General features: G+C 40.2%; 1 protein-coding gene across 5 annotated transcripts in view; it reads right to left on the bottom strand.

The window, feature by feature from the left end:
* RAD51B (RAD51 paralog B) overlaps positions 1-16,399 on the bottom strand; it is a 428,423-nt gene that overhangs the window by 245,201 nt on the left and 166,823 nt on the right. For all 5 annotated transcript variants that reach the window (XR_008823286.1, XR_008823287.1, XM_056347808.1 and 2 more), the window contains exon 9: positions 9,751-9,847. Coding sequence is in view for 3 of the 5 variants with exons in the window: in XM_056347808.1 (XP_056203783.1) it covers positions 9,751-9,847 (97 nt within the window). In the remaining 2 variants the exon portion in view is untranslated. The remainder of the gene's footprint in view (positions 1-9,750; positions 9,848-16,399) is intronic.

The raw sequence follows: 16,399 nt of genomic DNA, 5'->3' as shown, positions 1-16,399 counted from the left end.
GAAGAAAGCTTAAAAATCCAATCTCTAATTAGGACATCTGTAACTTGGCATTTTCTATTAAAAAGTCTGTCTGCATAGCTTATCAAAGACCCCAGGCTTTGCAGACCACAGCAGCAATCAATCACATGAGGCATTTTTCTGTTTATTTCTCCGTCACCATCCCACATCTGTAAGATTGTGCTCATATCTACAGATATATGAATAACAGAAGTAGTTTTACAAAATACAGAGAAAGAGTTAGCCCACCTGCACTAGCACTGCCCTATATAGCTTTTAATTACTTTGACTATAACTTTTAATTATTTCAGCTGAGGAGACATCATCAACCCCTGCATTAAGGCAAGGAGTATTCAGGGAGAGCAGTTTTGGAAAGGGTGGCTTGGGAGGAGCAGCAAAACGGAGAGGCAGTAGGGCAGAAGTTGCAGCGGGTACACATTCAGCAGCCATGGCTGAATCAGCCACGCCGCAAGGGAGCTGGGGCTTGCTGCCAGCCAACTGACGAGGAAGTAAGATGAAGAGGCGAGTCCATGAGGAAAGGCTGCAGCAGCGTGGGAGGACTATGACCTTTTGATCTCTGAGATGTTCCTGATGTACCAAAGTGACATGTCAGCTCTAATAGGCTGCACTCTCAAACTGGTGGCAGGGGCCTACAAATTACTGTGAGATCTGAAGGCATTTGTTGTGATGATCCCGGCCTGGATGGGGCATATTAGTGCTTCCCCAGCAGGACTGACAGTCTACCCCAACAATTCCCAAACCAGGGGTTGTAACCTCCAGCAGGGTCACAGTCACAGAGTGGGGTCGCAAGCCTGACAGAGATGTGATTGTTTACGTCAGTATTTAGGGTCGCAAGCTCGGCTGGGGTGAGTTCACCACCAGAAACAGAGGCACAAATAGAAACCATTTGGGAACAGCTGGTCTAACAGATTTCACGCTCAGAAACAACTTCTTGGTATTCAGCTAAAATGTGCCCAGCCTACTCCCTTACATATCCATGTGCCAGCCTGAAACAACAGCTCCCCTGCCAGGTATCAGACTGGCTCAGATTACTCCCAAGGAGTCATGGCTGCTTACCCAGTAGTAGCATCTGCTTTGGGGATTGCTTTTTCCTGTCAAATTTTCCATTGTTAAAAGCAGAGCTATTCATACTTGAGTCACTGTTTTCTTTACCCTTCCTCAGAAGGGAGATGTACCTAGTTAAGCACCAGCTCAGGCAGAAATCTTCTGTACACTACACGTTGCCGGGAAACTGGAGCAGCAGCAGGACATTTTAGGAGAGCAGAAGTTAGTATAAACAAAGCCTTCCTTTAGTTAAGCTCCAGGCTTTTCCTCTTTCTCCCATTTCTTCACCCATCTTTTTGTACTGCACTATGAGAACTTCTTTTTCTATTCTCTCTGTGCTCCTTGATTTCTGTTTTTTTAGTATAACTGATATCATGAGAAGACAAGCAGAACCCAGGTTAGATGAATTTTGCCCATGTGGAGCATGCAAAATCTGCTCATACTCAAGCTGCCTATTTTCATTAAAGTAAGAGACAACACACCAACCATATACTGTCTTTTTATTATCGTATTATGCTTGGGTTTGAATGTAACATTTTAGGAGCATACCGTCACTGGGAAGAAGTTCATTCACATGTCAGAGCACCCAGCTTCAACCTCCAAAAAGGGCTAATAGGTTATAAAACTTCCATTTTTTAAGACAGTAAATCATTATTACAACAATAAAGCAGGAAATACACAGAGATTAAGCAGAAACACCAATGTGCTCTTTTTACGATTAAGGGGAATCATCAATCATAGAGGCTGCTTGAGATTAACAAGGAGCCACTTTTTCAAACATCCTGCAGTAAACCCAGAGGAAACCCAGCTGGAAACTGCAACAAGAACACAGGCATCAGACTCTGCAGTCACCCTCTGTACCCTTGTCCGTGTATTCCCTTTTGGCCTAACACCTGCATTAGGGTCACTCCTAATTGGTTCAACTTCTGCAGGTGAGCCACATGCTTCACGTAATGCCACAAGCCAAGAGGAATTTTCACAGTGGTATAGAAATCCTTCTGATCCATCCCAGTTCCACTGTTGATACTATAGAATTCGACAAGAGATGGCACTGAATGCTACTGAATGATGAAATCCAATTAATGTTTTTTTAGTCAGCCTCTATTTGTAAAGATTTAAGGATAACCCACAGTAAGTTAAGACAGAATTTAATTGGCCGTTGTGCACAGGGACAAATGGCGTTTAGCTCTTTCCTACCTTTGAAGTCATTTTTTTACAATGTAATTGTAAAAGATTAGTTAGTTTGGAGCAGGTCCACCAACACTACGGTTACAATGTAATGCTGCAGAAGGAACTTAGAGCCAAAGTGTCTTGTGTTTCAGATTTAAACCACTGATTTGCAGGACCACAGTAAAAATACAAGTCAATCTTTCCAATTCTGCACAGGATGGGAAGAAAGGGCAAAGAAGGAATTACTACCATTAAATAACCAGGTCTCTTAATGCTACTTTTATGGTGTAAACAAAAGTCTAAATTCCAGTGTATGAGAGAACATAGTTTCTATAATCACCCATACTAAAATATGAGTTAATCTTATTTTTAAACTTTTTTAGGGCATAAGGAGATGTTGAATCTTGTTGCAATGCTTCACAGCTATATGCCATCAGCTGAAACTCAGTGACTGAACTATGCTCTCAATTTACTACAGTTAAAGGAAAATAGGAATAAACTAGTGTGGCTAGTAGGATTAATGCAAACCCATTTTACTTTGTATTGGAACGTGCAACTTTTTCTCTCGTGCACTTTTTCTCCGTTGAGGTAAGTTACTTAGCAGCCGAGAGGTGGTAAACTCCTAACCACTCAGCTATGACTGTAAGCACTTCTGTTATCATGCCTCTGATTATATAGATGAATGATTCCCAGCAAATGTACCTGAAGGGTTTTTGGATTACAAATTGTTGATTAATGATTCTAAGTCAAACCACGTCTTTAGAAAAAAGCCCACAACAAAGCAGTAAAACTGTATTCTGTCATCGCAGCAATTAGGAAATGAGGAACGGAGATCCTCTTAAACTGATATTATAGAGGCCTTAATGCTTCTGCTGACAGTTTTCGACCCCTTCGTAGTTCAGACCAAGTGATTATGCATATGTCATTCAGCTTGAAACTTCCATAGACATGTACAGTCTCTGTAATGCTGTTTTACTGAGAGATTTATGTTTTGATTAAAAAGCCGTTAAAATTTGGGTGGATGTTATTATGTCACTACTTCCCACTTGTTGAAATATAACATCAAAATTAGTACAGGCTGACATGACCACTGTTATCATGAAATCTAACTGTTCCATACTGCACCGCAACTCTGCATCATACAGAAAAAAAATCACAGTATCATTTCCCCTAATGGTCAGTATCATTTGTTCCAGGCCCTGTAAATGATGGTGCACTTCCTTCAGGTGTTCTCAACAGCCAGAAGGGCTGTTTTCCTTCCACCAAGCAAAGCCTTGAGATGCAGACTCCACTATTTCTAGAAGCAGTTACCAGAAACACAAACACAGTGCACAAAACGACAAAATCCTATTTTGAGTAGGCTCATTTTTCCCTCCAACATGTATCAATGAATTTTATCAGGGTCCCTCCTTTTTTCATGAAGAGTCTGAAGCTGGAGAAGTAACTCAAAGACAGAACAGACCAAAGGAACAAAAGGCTTCTCACAGTACTGTTAGCTGGTGCAGGGGATTTCTGGTAGTTTCTTAAAAGACAGCTGAGACATGAAGTCCAGCAGCAAAATAAAGAATTAGAAAGAAACAACTTCAGCTGTTCCATTACATCTCACGTGAACAGGAACCAGTGAGCTGAGTAACCCTCTACCGAGTCCTATGCTAAAGTCAGAGGTACCCAGGGCTCAGACCTAGAGGCACAGTCCTGTGGCTCACCGAGCTCTCTTGTCCCATCATGGGAATGTGGTCAGCCTTGGGCTTGGAGTGGCAACCAAACCATCAGGTGAGAAGTAACAATTCATATCAAAGTAAAAAGAGGCAAATCTCACTACACTTCCCTGTATCATCATGACTGTAGATCGCAAAAGATACACTGTGGCACTTCGCTATCTCGATAAGCCATAAAACAAGAAGAGAATCCATTACCTTTTCAGGGATCTGTTTTAGTCTTCAGCATTCACACCTGTACTCCAGTCTCAGTTACCATGCACACACATGGACTAATTGTTGGAATTCACCTCCCAAATAACCTGGCAATACCACTACTATTATTTGCACATCTAAAGTTCACTAACCTTCATAGCATGTGCATAAGGGGACACAGTCAACAGATCTTTCTTACACCATGCCCCATAGATCCCAACTGACAGACCTAGTAATCTCCATACAGATTATTCCATAACGGTAACCAAGAAAAGGGGTTTAGTAACTATTCTCAACTCTTTGCGTTTCAAAAAGTCACAGTGGATTCATATTAAAAAGATAGGTTATTAATTTATGAATTGTCTTATTTAAAAAATATTATAATTAACAGCACTGTTTCAATGATCCAAGACAAACCATTTCCTCTTTCAAGCAAAACTGTGTAAATCAGCCTGCAATAGGTTTACAGAGCATTTAGCTAAAATACTAAAGGCCTAAAACATGCCAAAGTGTTATGATACTTCCTAATCTATTTAAATTCGTATCATGCTGGAGCACTTCACTAGAACATGCATTATTCTGCATTAGCCTTAAAACTAAAAGGAGGAAGTGCTCTAGAAACTTGTTTAACAGCTGCTTCATTCATAAGTTCACAGTTCCTGCAAAACAGGTACGTTTGTGTTCTCACAGAATATTCTTTTTTATGTTTGTTAGGTCACCTGCAGGTCCAACCTTAAGCATAAGTGTATACATAAATCAATACCATAAACAAACCAAAACCAACCAACAGCCTCTGATCTCTGGTAGCTCAGTTCTCGTGGTAATTCCTTCAGCGTTTTCTCTCCTTTCAGCACCAGGACTGAAAAAAGGGATTTGAAGGGAGAGAAGCAATAAACTACAGAACTGGTCTGGGGTGATGGGGTGAACAGCAGGTCAACTAATTATCCCCATAGGAATATCTTGAAATATCAAGAAAGAAAAAAAAAAGTTGCAAAATAAAAATACATCCCCTTATTAAAACAATCAGTAAACTGAGGCTTGAAGAATACAATTATTTAACTGCAATCTGACAGGAGATCAAGGGCACAGCAAAAGAAGAGAACCCAAAGATTCCACCTTCAAATTTTCTGCCCATAAGTCAAAGTAGGAAAATCCTGTGGGTGAGAGATACTATGGCAGCTTACTTTTCTCCAGTCTCCACAACACAAAAGCCTATTTCTGCTCAGCAGCTTAAAAGAATTCAAGATCACAGCATCAAAGATGAAAAGTTCAGACTAACCTCATTGCTCATACTGTGCACTAAAAATACACAATGCTATGACAAACCACTTGATGAACATAAATGGCAGAAGATTGAATGCTGGCCTCCCCAGAGCTAGTGCAAGTTTACAGTTAGTTTTAAACACAAAATAATTCTGACTTTTCCAAAGAAATATTTGAAAGTACAAGCTGAGATTGAAGAAGCCCAAGACAGCATTTCTTTTATTGCTTGACACTTTGTGCATGCTGGGAGGGGGGATGCTGTTGTGTTCATACCAACACACCCCTGAGCTTTTTCCAAGAAAGATGGGAGTTTGGCTTTGATGTCTGCAAGAGGAAGTTAGAGCTTGCAGCTGGCAGATACATTAATAGGATAGGCGCTGGTGGACTATAAGGGACCTCAAGTACGTCACACTGCCCTATCTGTTCACAGCTCACAAATGCAACACACAAATTTCACCATCCAGCTAGTGCTCAGCCACACAGGCTTAGGATTAATTTCTAACAGCTCTCTAGTTTAGGTAAAATCCAGTCATGTGAACTTTGTAAAACCAGTAAAAATAGTACAGTCACAGCCACAGATAACTTGCTTAAAAACATCCATTAGGAGTCATATAAAGTATTTTTTTGCAGACATTTGCACTCCATTTCTACTGTTCACTTAGCCTAATGCAGCTTAAATCTATCTTTTAATATTATAAATTATTTTAATTGCAGTAAGAGCTACTTTTTACATGCTTACATAATAAAGCATTAATCCTTCAGGCCACATCTTCAAGCCTAGTGATAGCTCTGGGCTCATCTGACCATCTTTGCAATCTACAACAACTTTAAGGCCTCTCAAAGTTGTCTTTGACTGGAAGAGCTAAGCAGTGGCTATTCCATAAAGCAAGGATGCAAGTGAAATAGCAGTATTGCCATCATCCTCCAGTCTGCCCGCTCCAATGACAGGGTTTGTGAGATGGCTGAGAATGGTGCAGCTACAGGTAAAAACTGAGTTTGGCTCCTAGGGAAGAAGTGTCAGCCTTACGTGCCTGAGAATTGTACAGCTGCAGAAAAACATCATTAGTCTTAATTAACTCCTTCAGATGATAACCTGGCAAGTGTGTAAAGGCCAAATGAATGCAAGAGCTCATCCCACAGGTAGATAAACTTTTGTATTTTACTCAGTACTTTAACTTGCAGCAAACAAAGGTGGGGGTTTTCCCTGTCTTGAAGCAAAAGTATGCACAGATCCGAGAATTTAGCCGGACTTATAACCATTTCCTACAAGAAATACCAACAAACAGTTCAAGAATTCTTACATTGCCACGTAAGTGCTGGGATTTTACAGCCAGCACTGCTTTTGTAAAGCCTTTAATATTCTTATAAAAATATAACATATTTTTAGGACACAAATTTTCATGCACTAGATTACAATTTTACAGAAGACAAGCTTTGAGCCTGAAACAGCTTGTCAATGTCCTTTCAGCTTGTTCATCAGATTAACTTTCTGTCACACATCCGATGAACAGCTTCCTTGGTTTCTTGCCTAATCTTACACATAACCCAAGCAATTCAATTCTAAAGCACAATCAGAAGCAAAACCAAAAGCCACTACAACATTCCACTTATTTCTAATAGCATGTTCAGTTTGAAATTTTCATTTCTGCCTCTAAGACTACCCTTTTAGCAAACCATTTACAGTGACAGGACTCTGATTTCAGATAGGATTAAAAGAACATTATTGGACATACACAAACCAAGGGTTCCAAGTTGCTTACAGGACTAATAATGTGTTATAGGTCCTTTCACATCTAGGTCACTGGTTTAAATTCAGCTTTACTTTGTAATGAGTGAAAAGGAAGAATGAGGTAAGAACAGAGTCGTGAATCTGGCCTCTATTCCTGCCTCTGCAACATATCTACTTTATGCACTTGGGCTACTCGCCTAACTACTCTTTCCCGCAAATTCTACAATTGTTGAATAGCAGTAAGTATTATGGGTGTCACACTAATCCTAGAAGACTAATTCATTAAGGCATCTTAAAGTACCCAGGATTGTCAGAAAATTAAAGTATTGCTACTTTCAGGCTGTGCAATAGCTAACATGAAATAAACTGAGGGAAACTTTCTCAGGACAGGTCAAAACCTTAATGTTAAAAAAAGAAAAACACTGGCCACACCTGTAACTTTTGACAGTGAGATAAACATAGAAATCAAATGTTGATTGGGCCTGAAAGTCTACTTTTCCTCGCAGGTAGACAGCACAGGTTAAATCCGAAGCAAAATGGAAATCCAGAAGCAGCCACGTTACGGATAAGACAGACAGGAAAAAACCATGTAGTCTGGATATGCGCTGTACTCTCCCTTTATACAACACAGCATGTAAATGCCGTGTCAATGTTAGTCAACAGAAGAGGGAAGGGAGAGCAGGAAAGAAGTTTACCACCCCTGCACCCCTTGATAAGACTTGAATTACTGAAGGAGCTTACACTGCTGCTGCCTATGCTGTTCTTGTTCTGAGGCTAAACAACAGTTTCCATTTTCAACAAGTGTCATGCTGGCCCATTTACCACTTCAGACCCTTAATTATAAACAGGGAATGAGAGAAACAAAGGAAAACAATACACAGAGAGAGCACCAACACATTTTAACTCAATCTTGCATTAAAAGGTGAAAATAATGGTGGTAGAGAGTTTAGATACAACATATCAGCTTCATTAATAAGCTGTAACTGCTACAAAAATCATCATGCCATCTCTTATGTAGTCCTGATTTCAGAATACTATTGAACTATGACTCATACAAAGCACTAAATCTCGTATTTGCAGGAAAAATTAGGAAGATTACAACTATTCCATGCTTTTCCCAAACACTCTTCAAATATTTTAATCACAAGAAAAAAAAATGTTTTACTGAAAACACATTTTGTTATTACTTCCACTTCAGAGTCAGCTAGGACTTTCTTTTCAGAGGAAGCTCCTACAGACCAATTCTAAAGGACAAACAAAAGCACAAGCATTGTGATCAAGAGCATTTAATAACACAATGTGCAACAACTTTGTGCCAAGACAGAAATCATAAAGATGAAAAACGATGCCTTCCTCTTCCAATTCCAGTTAGCAAATTTCAACTCTTTCTGACATAGGTAGGGACGTGATATTCAAGCAATGAGCCTCAAAGATACTTCGGCAATGGATGGAGGCAACAAAAGCCACAAGCACAATTCCAAAACTATTTAATTGGCCATGCTTTGCCCAAGTTCCTATTGACAAAATTATGGTGTAAACACATCAATCACTGTTAAGACATTACAGACGTTTTTTGCTACCCTTTGACATTCCATTTACTCTGTCTTCAACATCTCGATCTCTTGTCCATTGAAATGCAGAAATAATGTCAGTTTCAACCATTGCTTAGTCGTTTTTGCCACCAACCTGTTCTTGCATTGTCAGACAAGCTTGAGAGGGCTGCCTGTGTAAGCTGACCAGAACCACCAGAAAGTGCAACGAGGGCTGAAAGAGGGGAAACACCCATATTCTAAGTAAGAAGTCTACATGCGATTATCATACCTTTGTGGGGAAGATAAGCATTGTTTTACATCATACATTTGGGTCTGTGCATGAACTGAACTCTAAATAGCAAACATCTCAGCGTCTGTCCCTGTCTGAGGGGATTCTGACTATCCTTTGCAACTGGAGAAAGCTGAAATTATATTATTTGCAAACTTTGACTCAGAATTATCTTTCTTCTTAGCACAGTAAGTCCTCACTATTACCCCAAAAACATGTGCTTGTCTCTAATTCTGTGCAGAAAAAAGAAACATGAAGATGTAAAGTATTACATGGCATCACACAAAACCTCAGCTTACATTCACACAACATTGAGAGCTGCAGTTTGAGGCACTGCACTTGATGACCAGACAAGCGTAATGCAAGGGACAGAACTGAGTATTTGATTGCCTTCATTTGTGACCAGCTGTTTCTCTTTGGAATCACTGGTAATCATTAGATAAAGATGAAATTTGTGGTCTAGCCTGTATATTAGCTCTAGCAGCAGCTTCAGAAGACCGAGAAAATAATGCTGTAAATGCAAGCACAACACTGAGGAATATGTTCTAGAACTGACATGGCTTGAAAATTCATTCCCAGCCCTTAGAAAGTGTCAGATCCTTTTAGTTAATATGCTTACTTTTTTTTTTTATTTATAAATGGATTTTCAGAGAAACTGAAAAATAATTTTGTTCCCAGAGTGTTTTATGTTAGACTTGATAACTCTTACAGACCCTTGTGCAAGACTGCAAGAGGTACAACGTGGATTTGTGTCAGTGTAGAGTTTCAGTTCTGATAGAAGGGATCTCTTACCTTCAGACAGGGACAAATCATCAGCTGGAGACACCAGGTCTGCCTGGATCGGGAAGCCATTGCTCAATGATGTGGTAATCTGATTCGTCAAGATAACCTGCAAACAGACAGGGAGAGGGGGAAGGGAAATTAATTTTTACAGCTACCGGAAGGCTGAGAGCAGCCCAAGCAAGGACTGGAATCCTCCAGGCACAGCATCCAAGCAACCCTCTACTCTGACCTTCAGCAAATTCAGCACTCAGAAAATTCTGAACTACCTGCAGAAACTGAAAGAGATAGTTGTAAGAAGTGCGGGAAAAGGGATATTGTTAAAAAGATGAAACACTAAACAACAGTATGTTAATACATACAGCCACTTAAAAGTAAACTACTGTTCTGAAGAGTTTCATTCTTCAATTAATACTTGACAGTCTTATAAAAAACATCATTTTCTTCATAAACAAACCGGAAATCTGTTTTCCTAGTAATTTCCACACAACTTCCAAACTCCCTTCCTTTGGCTGAAACACAGTTCCACTGAGAAAGGTACATAGGGATACATCCCCACTGATGTGAAGCACAAGAGTACTAAATTTCACAGGGCTACCTCGACACAAGAGGATTTTTCAGTGTTTTTCAGGATCACAAGATTCTGATAAACAGACTGTAGTACGCACACCATCCTCTCCTCCAAGAACATGAGCAATGGCCTTGCAAGAGATGAATAACTTCCCACACCTTTGAACATGTATTTTTTTCTAGTAACAGAAAGGATTAAGGCAAACATGGCAAACACCATAGGGAGAAGACCATAGGTATAAACACAATTATCTCCTAATGCTTTGGATCTCTAAAGCAGCTGCATGTTCTGCAATTACAATTGGTCTCCACTTTGCACACTGACAAAAACTTGAGAAATTACTTCTTCAAAAAAAAAACCAAACAAAAACAAACAAACATCAAAATTATCTTTCTGCTTGCACTGAGAACAGACTCCACTCCAAACAAAATCTCTTTGGAATTAATGGCCTGTCTTCAGCTGTATTTGACACAGGAGGAAGGGAGAAAGGAATCCTACATGATACTCTGGATGCGGTTTCATGATGCTACTGGAATAAATTAACAGCTTGCCATTGCTAAAAGGAAGAGGGATTTCTCTGCTCTTCTCTCCACTGCTCCTCCTTCCCTCTGATCATGGCTTCCTCCTGCTTTCTAACACTTTTAGTAGTGCGATACATCACACTCTCCATTTTCTTTTTCCATTTCAAGATCCCACATAGGCTGTATCAGATCAACAGAGTTGTAACCGCATTGGTAGTGCTGCAGGGCAATGTGTCTTCTTCAGGCAGCATGATGTAAGCTACCAACGTGACGGAGGCTGTGACCTTTACCAAGACCACAACTCTTCCTCACTGCTTACATCAGCCCACTCAGCCCTGTGGTTGTAAACAGCAACAGTGGTGCCCGAGAGCTTTATAGACTGTACCAACAGCACAAATTAAAGTTTGTAAGTCAACTGTTCATCTACTCAACAGAAGTTCAATTCCTTCACAGCTCCATAATGATGTCCCTCCTGCTCTTCTACTACTCACTGCAAGCTCCAGACAAGCTTCAGCTGGCTATCACCCCTCTGCCCAGCTTAACCACAGGTGCACCTTTTGGGACTGGGCATGTTATGACCACTACAGTGAACACAGATATGGTAGGTAACAGCCTTGTTTGGTCTTACACCTAGACAAAGGTTCTTAAGGTACAACTTGCAATACTGCCAACAGCAAACATGTAAAAGAGGCACCACACCACTTCTGCTGCTTCCCCCAGAGCTGCTGCATGAACCTGTAAGCACCCAAAAGCAGACAGGAAAGGGCCTGGTACACACAACCCCTTGCAGCCAATGGCGGTCCTGTTCAGCAGATTACAAGGTAAGATGATTCAATTTAATAACAAAGAAGAAAAAAAGTCACTTTTTCCTTTCTTCTTGCCAGGATACTTTACTTCCATTTAAGTGAGTTTATCCTTGCGATAGGATGAACATCCAAACTGGTTCAAGGCAAATGAAAGGAACAGGCAGCCAAGAGTCAGGAGGGATAAGGACCAGGATGTGAGATCTTTCTTTCTTAACACTGTTTTCACTTCCTATTCACTATGTCACAAAACCCACAGCCTCACTTACCCACAGAGGCTATTCTGGCAACCAAGCATAAGATACACCAACAATATGGCACAATGCTGAAGCTTTTCCTCCATCCAGTACTAGAAAATGTGCTGAAACAGAACACACTAACAAACTTACACACACACACGCGTATTGGTGGGGTATGAAGTTTTCATTGGCGTGCTTTTGCAATTATTACATTATTCACAAGTGTCAAAAGCTCTGTAAGAAATTCAGTCATCCCAGACCTGTGCCAAGATAATCTCTGTACTGTGCCATCACTTATTTTATTATTTATATACCACATTTTAAAGAAACGCTACCATGCGTGTTTAAGGATCTTTTAAAAAAGAAGAAAAAGACCTAAGCACGCCATATTTCATATTGCTCTCCTTCAAAGGAAACTAACTTTAAAGACTTCAAAAATCAAAAGGAAAACTAACAACAAGAATAATGCACCTGCATTGATTTTTTCATCTTTCAGATTTTTTGGCCTCCTCTTTAACCAGGAACTCCACAGCATTGTTAGCTGTAGGACTGAAAATCTTCTTTACCCTTTATGTTTAATTTAAGCTATGCCTTTGAACTTAGATTTCAGTTTCTGATGTGTCCTTCAGTAACTATGCAATAACTAGTCAATGTTAACAATATCCTAGACAACCTGTTATACTGTTTAAAAAATCAGTTTAAAAATACAGAGTCCTACACCCAAGTGAATGTTCCTCTCTGGCTTATTCTGAGGATGGGAATTAAATGTATTTTTAGTTCCATGACTTCACTGATAGTTAAACATTTGCTTAAATACATGTTTAAATACTATCTTGAATAAGCACACTTCCTCTGAGATGAAGCCATGTGCATGCACAGAATGCTTACTTTGGAATTAACTGAAAATTATTCTTCATTTCTGCAAGCGTGCTGAGCCAACACAGAGATTTGGTTCTCCCATAAGTACAAGCCAAGAGGCTGCTAGCTAAGCACTAAATTTGGCATCAAATTCCCTGTCACACTTGTGCAGCCTTGCTTACTGCAAAACTCTTCCATCGGGTTTAGGTACAGTTGCTACCAAAACCCAATATTCATCTTTGTGCAGCTACCATAATACAGTGTGAACCTCACTCTGCAGGTGTGCAGAGTACTCCAAACTCTCACTGGCTCAAACAAGCTACGGGTCACTAACAAAAGAAAAAAAAAGCCAGCCGTTACTCAGCTCCTGTTCCAAAGAAAAAAAGTTAAGGCACTCAGATTTAGAGAACTCCTCTGTAATACATACATCTATCTCCAAAATTTCAATCACATGCCCTTACTGGAAACAGTTAAATTTTCTTTTATTTTTCCCAGAGTAAAACCTTGGTCACTAATACTTTGTCAGTGAATAGTGCCATCCAAACAAGACCCTACATTTTCAGCAGTCCCCAGTCCTACAGACATCCAGCTTGAAGCCCTGAATGTTGATACCATGCAATTCCAGTGTCACATCTAGAGAATGTACTAACTTTTCCCCAAAGTCTCCTTCATTAACCTGCAAGACATGCCTATATTCTGTTCTGCTATCCTTTGAAGTTGTTCAGTGTATTCAGAGAGTTGCAAGTAGGTGTCTGAGGGAACAGTTAAGCCTGAGTGTGATGTGGAGAGAACATACAGGCAGACAAAGGAGATCTGAGTGAAACAGCTGTGTGACTTTCTGATGAGTAATCGCATTTGTGCATGGACAGAATCGGCTAAGTCTCACATATTGCTTCATACATGCGTGCAGAGAATATAATGCTAGTCCTGATCTTAATGAAGCCATATCTTACAAATCACCGGCCAGAAGGTTAGAGTATCTCCCTTTTGTCTGTCTGCTAGGTGCCACACTTGAAAGAAACCAATAGCACTTCCTCAACTTTTCATTGGAGATGTGCCATTAACGTACAGATCAGATTTAGCCTGTTTAGTACAGGAGACCCGCCAAGTTCTCAGTCAAAGCAGGTATAGAAAAAGCTGCCTCTGTTGTGGTTCCTTTTGACAGATACTGGGTATTATTACCAGCCAAGCATGGCTTCCACTTAAGAAGTTCGATGCCAGGCATGAGTTTATTATCTTCCAGCAGAACACTCAACAGTGAAAATATTGCTACATATGTTAACATTATCGTATTGAAATTTTAAATACAGTGTATTTTAAAATACCCAGCATTTTATAAAATACTCAGTATTTTAAAAGGAGCTCCGATTTCCAGGATCAACTAATGAAACAGAGTATTTTCATTACTAGAGATACTTTCATTACCACTAAGGCATTTAGAGCGAAAAGCATTACACCACACACAACTGTGTCCTGACATGTGCAATGGGTAAGGAGGTTGTGTTACCGCTTTCTGTTTCTACTTTGTGATGACCAAAGAGCATAGGGCTTCTTCAGCCAGTGACCGTGCAGGAACGAAACACACCCTCCACTGCTAAAAGAAGAGGGGGAAAAAAACCACACATAAAGGTCAGCTAGACAGCTCAGTAACACTGGAAACCTGCCCCACGCACTCCTATGGAGTTCAATGAACCACTATCTTCAACCTTTCAGCCCATTCACTTGCACTGGGTAAACTAGCTATTTAACAAGTGAAAATTTACAGTCCTCACTCAGCCTTCCATTACTGACAAAATTACAAATGCTGCAGAAATTCACTTAGATCCAAATTTCAAAATAATTTCTGGGAAAATACCACACAACTGGCTGACCACACAATTTCCCAATTCTATGAAGATTCTTACTTCAGTATAGCAACCTCAGACTGTAAAATAACCCCTTCTAACCATTAGAAGTGTTAGGACAGTAAGAATGATCCTTTTCCTTACAGTTAGAAAACCTGGAGATAAATGTAAGGGAACAGTTCAAGTTCCTAATTTTAGGCACCTTAAAAAAATGCCTATTCTTCTGATCAATTCCCCAATTTTTGTAGGTGCTGATACCTGGAAAAAAATGGAAATAAGAAATTCTTAAGAAAAACAGCATTCATGTTCTAGACAGGTCATTGCTACTTCTAAGATTAATCCAGAAGCCAGCACCACTGTTTCTCTTGAAATCTTTACATGTTGTTAAAATAGAATCTCCTTCCACTGACGTGACTTCAGCAGATGTCAGTTTTCTGGAAGCACGTTAGAGAAATAAAAATACTTATTTAAGGTGCCTAAACTCCCAACACCCCCATTTGCTGGGAATAGCACAATTCCTGCATATATGGAAAGCCCCTGCAGGTCCTGGGAGAGAGCTGGCCTAAGAACTGAAATATGACTGCTTTACACAGAAAAATAAGCAAACTATTTTTTGTTTGGTTATTTATACAGTACAATTTTTCAAGTACTCCTCCTGCCCTTCCTAGGGCCACACTGAAACTACTAAATCTGACTCTGTCATCCTTGTAAATCCAGTTGAGTAAATAAGTCATTTTCTGTAAAATTGTGGTCTCAGCCTCCTTGTCAGTTTATTGCAAAATTAAAGGCAGCTCAGCACAAAACTATCAATGAGTAACCAGCAAAGGTATAAATGTACCAAGAGGCAAAAAAACACCCCAACTGTCTCATGAAATGGCTGTTTGTTAAAAGAACGGAGCAGAATTCCCCATTTCACATGCAACACTATTTAGGAAAGCTCTTATTAAAGGCTTCCTATTGGGCTGGGAGAGCAAGCACAAGGACACTTGCAATAATCCCAAATTACTCCACCCTTATTAGTCCATGTACTTTGTGGTTTTCACTGTACTCAGGCAATGTTATTAGAGAGCACCATGTACAAGTGACAATCAGCAGGGCTGGGATGCTGACTCAGCATGCTGGAGGAGAAGGAAAAGTTCTGCTCATCCCCAGCCATTCTTCATACCAGTCCCTGAGAAGGCGCCTCTCCCTTTCCATGAAGCACAGAGCTTCTAATGAGACATTCAAGTGGTCAGTAAGGGGTCAAAACAATGGTGACTACTGTTCAGGCATTAGCAAAAGGAAAGCGCACCAAGCAATACCACAAAGCCAGATGGGGCAGGCGGCAATCCTGGAAACAGAAAAAGGGAACAGTGAGAAAACTGGGGTGAAGCAGAACGCTTCAAACAGCTGTGAGAACCACAGCCTCCTCCTTGGGAACCTGTTACAGCTCCTTGAGACTGGCATTGGTCTGCTCAAGGAAGAACCCTAAATTACTGCCATCTCTCATAGTAACATGTACTTGTGCTCTTCATCTAAGCAAGCTACACACTGAATTAAGCTTTTTGTTCAACTCGTGTTTCTTCGGGGAGATTTCCTTCAGTATCAGCAGCCATTTGCCACAAAAGCTGTCAAAAGTTGTCAAAGACCTCAGCAGGACTTGTACTTAATACTCACAAGGAAGAAAACCTTTTTTTCCCCAGTGAAATCACAGAGTTACAGACAGAAAAAGCGAAAGTCTGAACTGCAATATTGATTGCTCTTTAAAACCCCCAAGAGTTTTAAAGAGAGACTTTCAAGTGCCCACAGCTACAGGGCACTCGAAGTTAGCTACTGCAGTGATACT

The sequence above is a fragment of the Falco biarmicus genome, chromosome 7 (genome assembly GCF_023638135.1).
Source record: "Falco biarmicus isolate bFalBia1 chromosome 7, bFalBia1.pri, whole genome shotgun sequence".
In the NCBI taxonomy this organism is placed as follows: Eukaryota; Metazoa; Chordata; class Aves; order Falconiformes; family Falconidae; genus Falco; species Falco biarmicus.
Note: the sequence above shows the minus strand (reverse complement) of the source record. Positions and strands in the feature narration are given on the sequence as shown.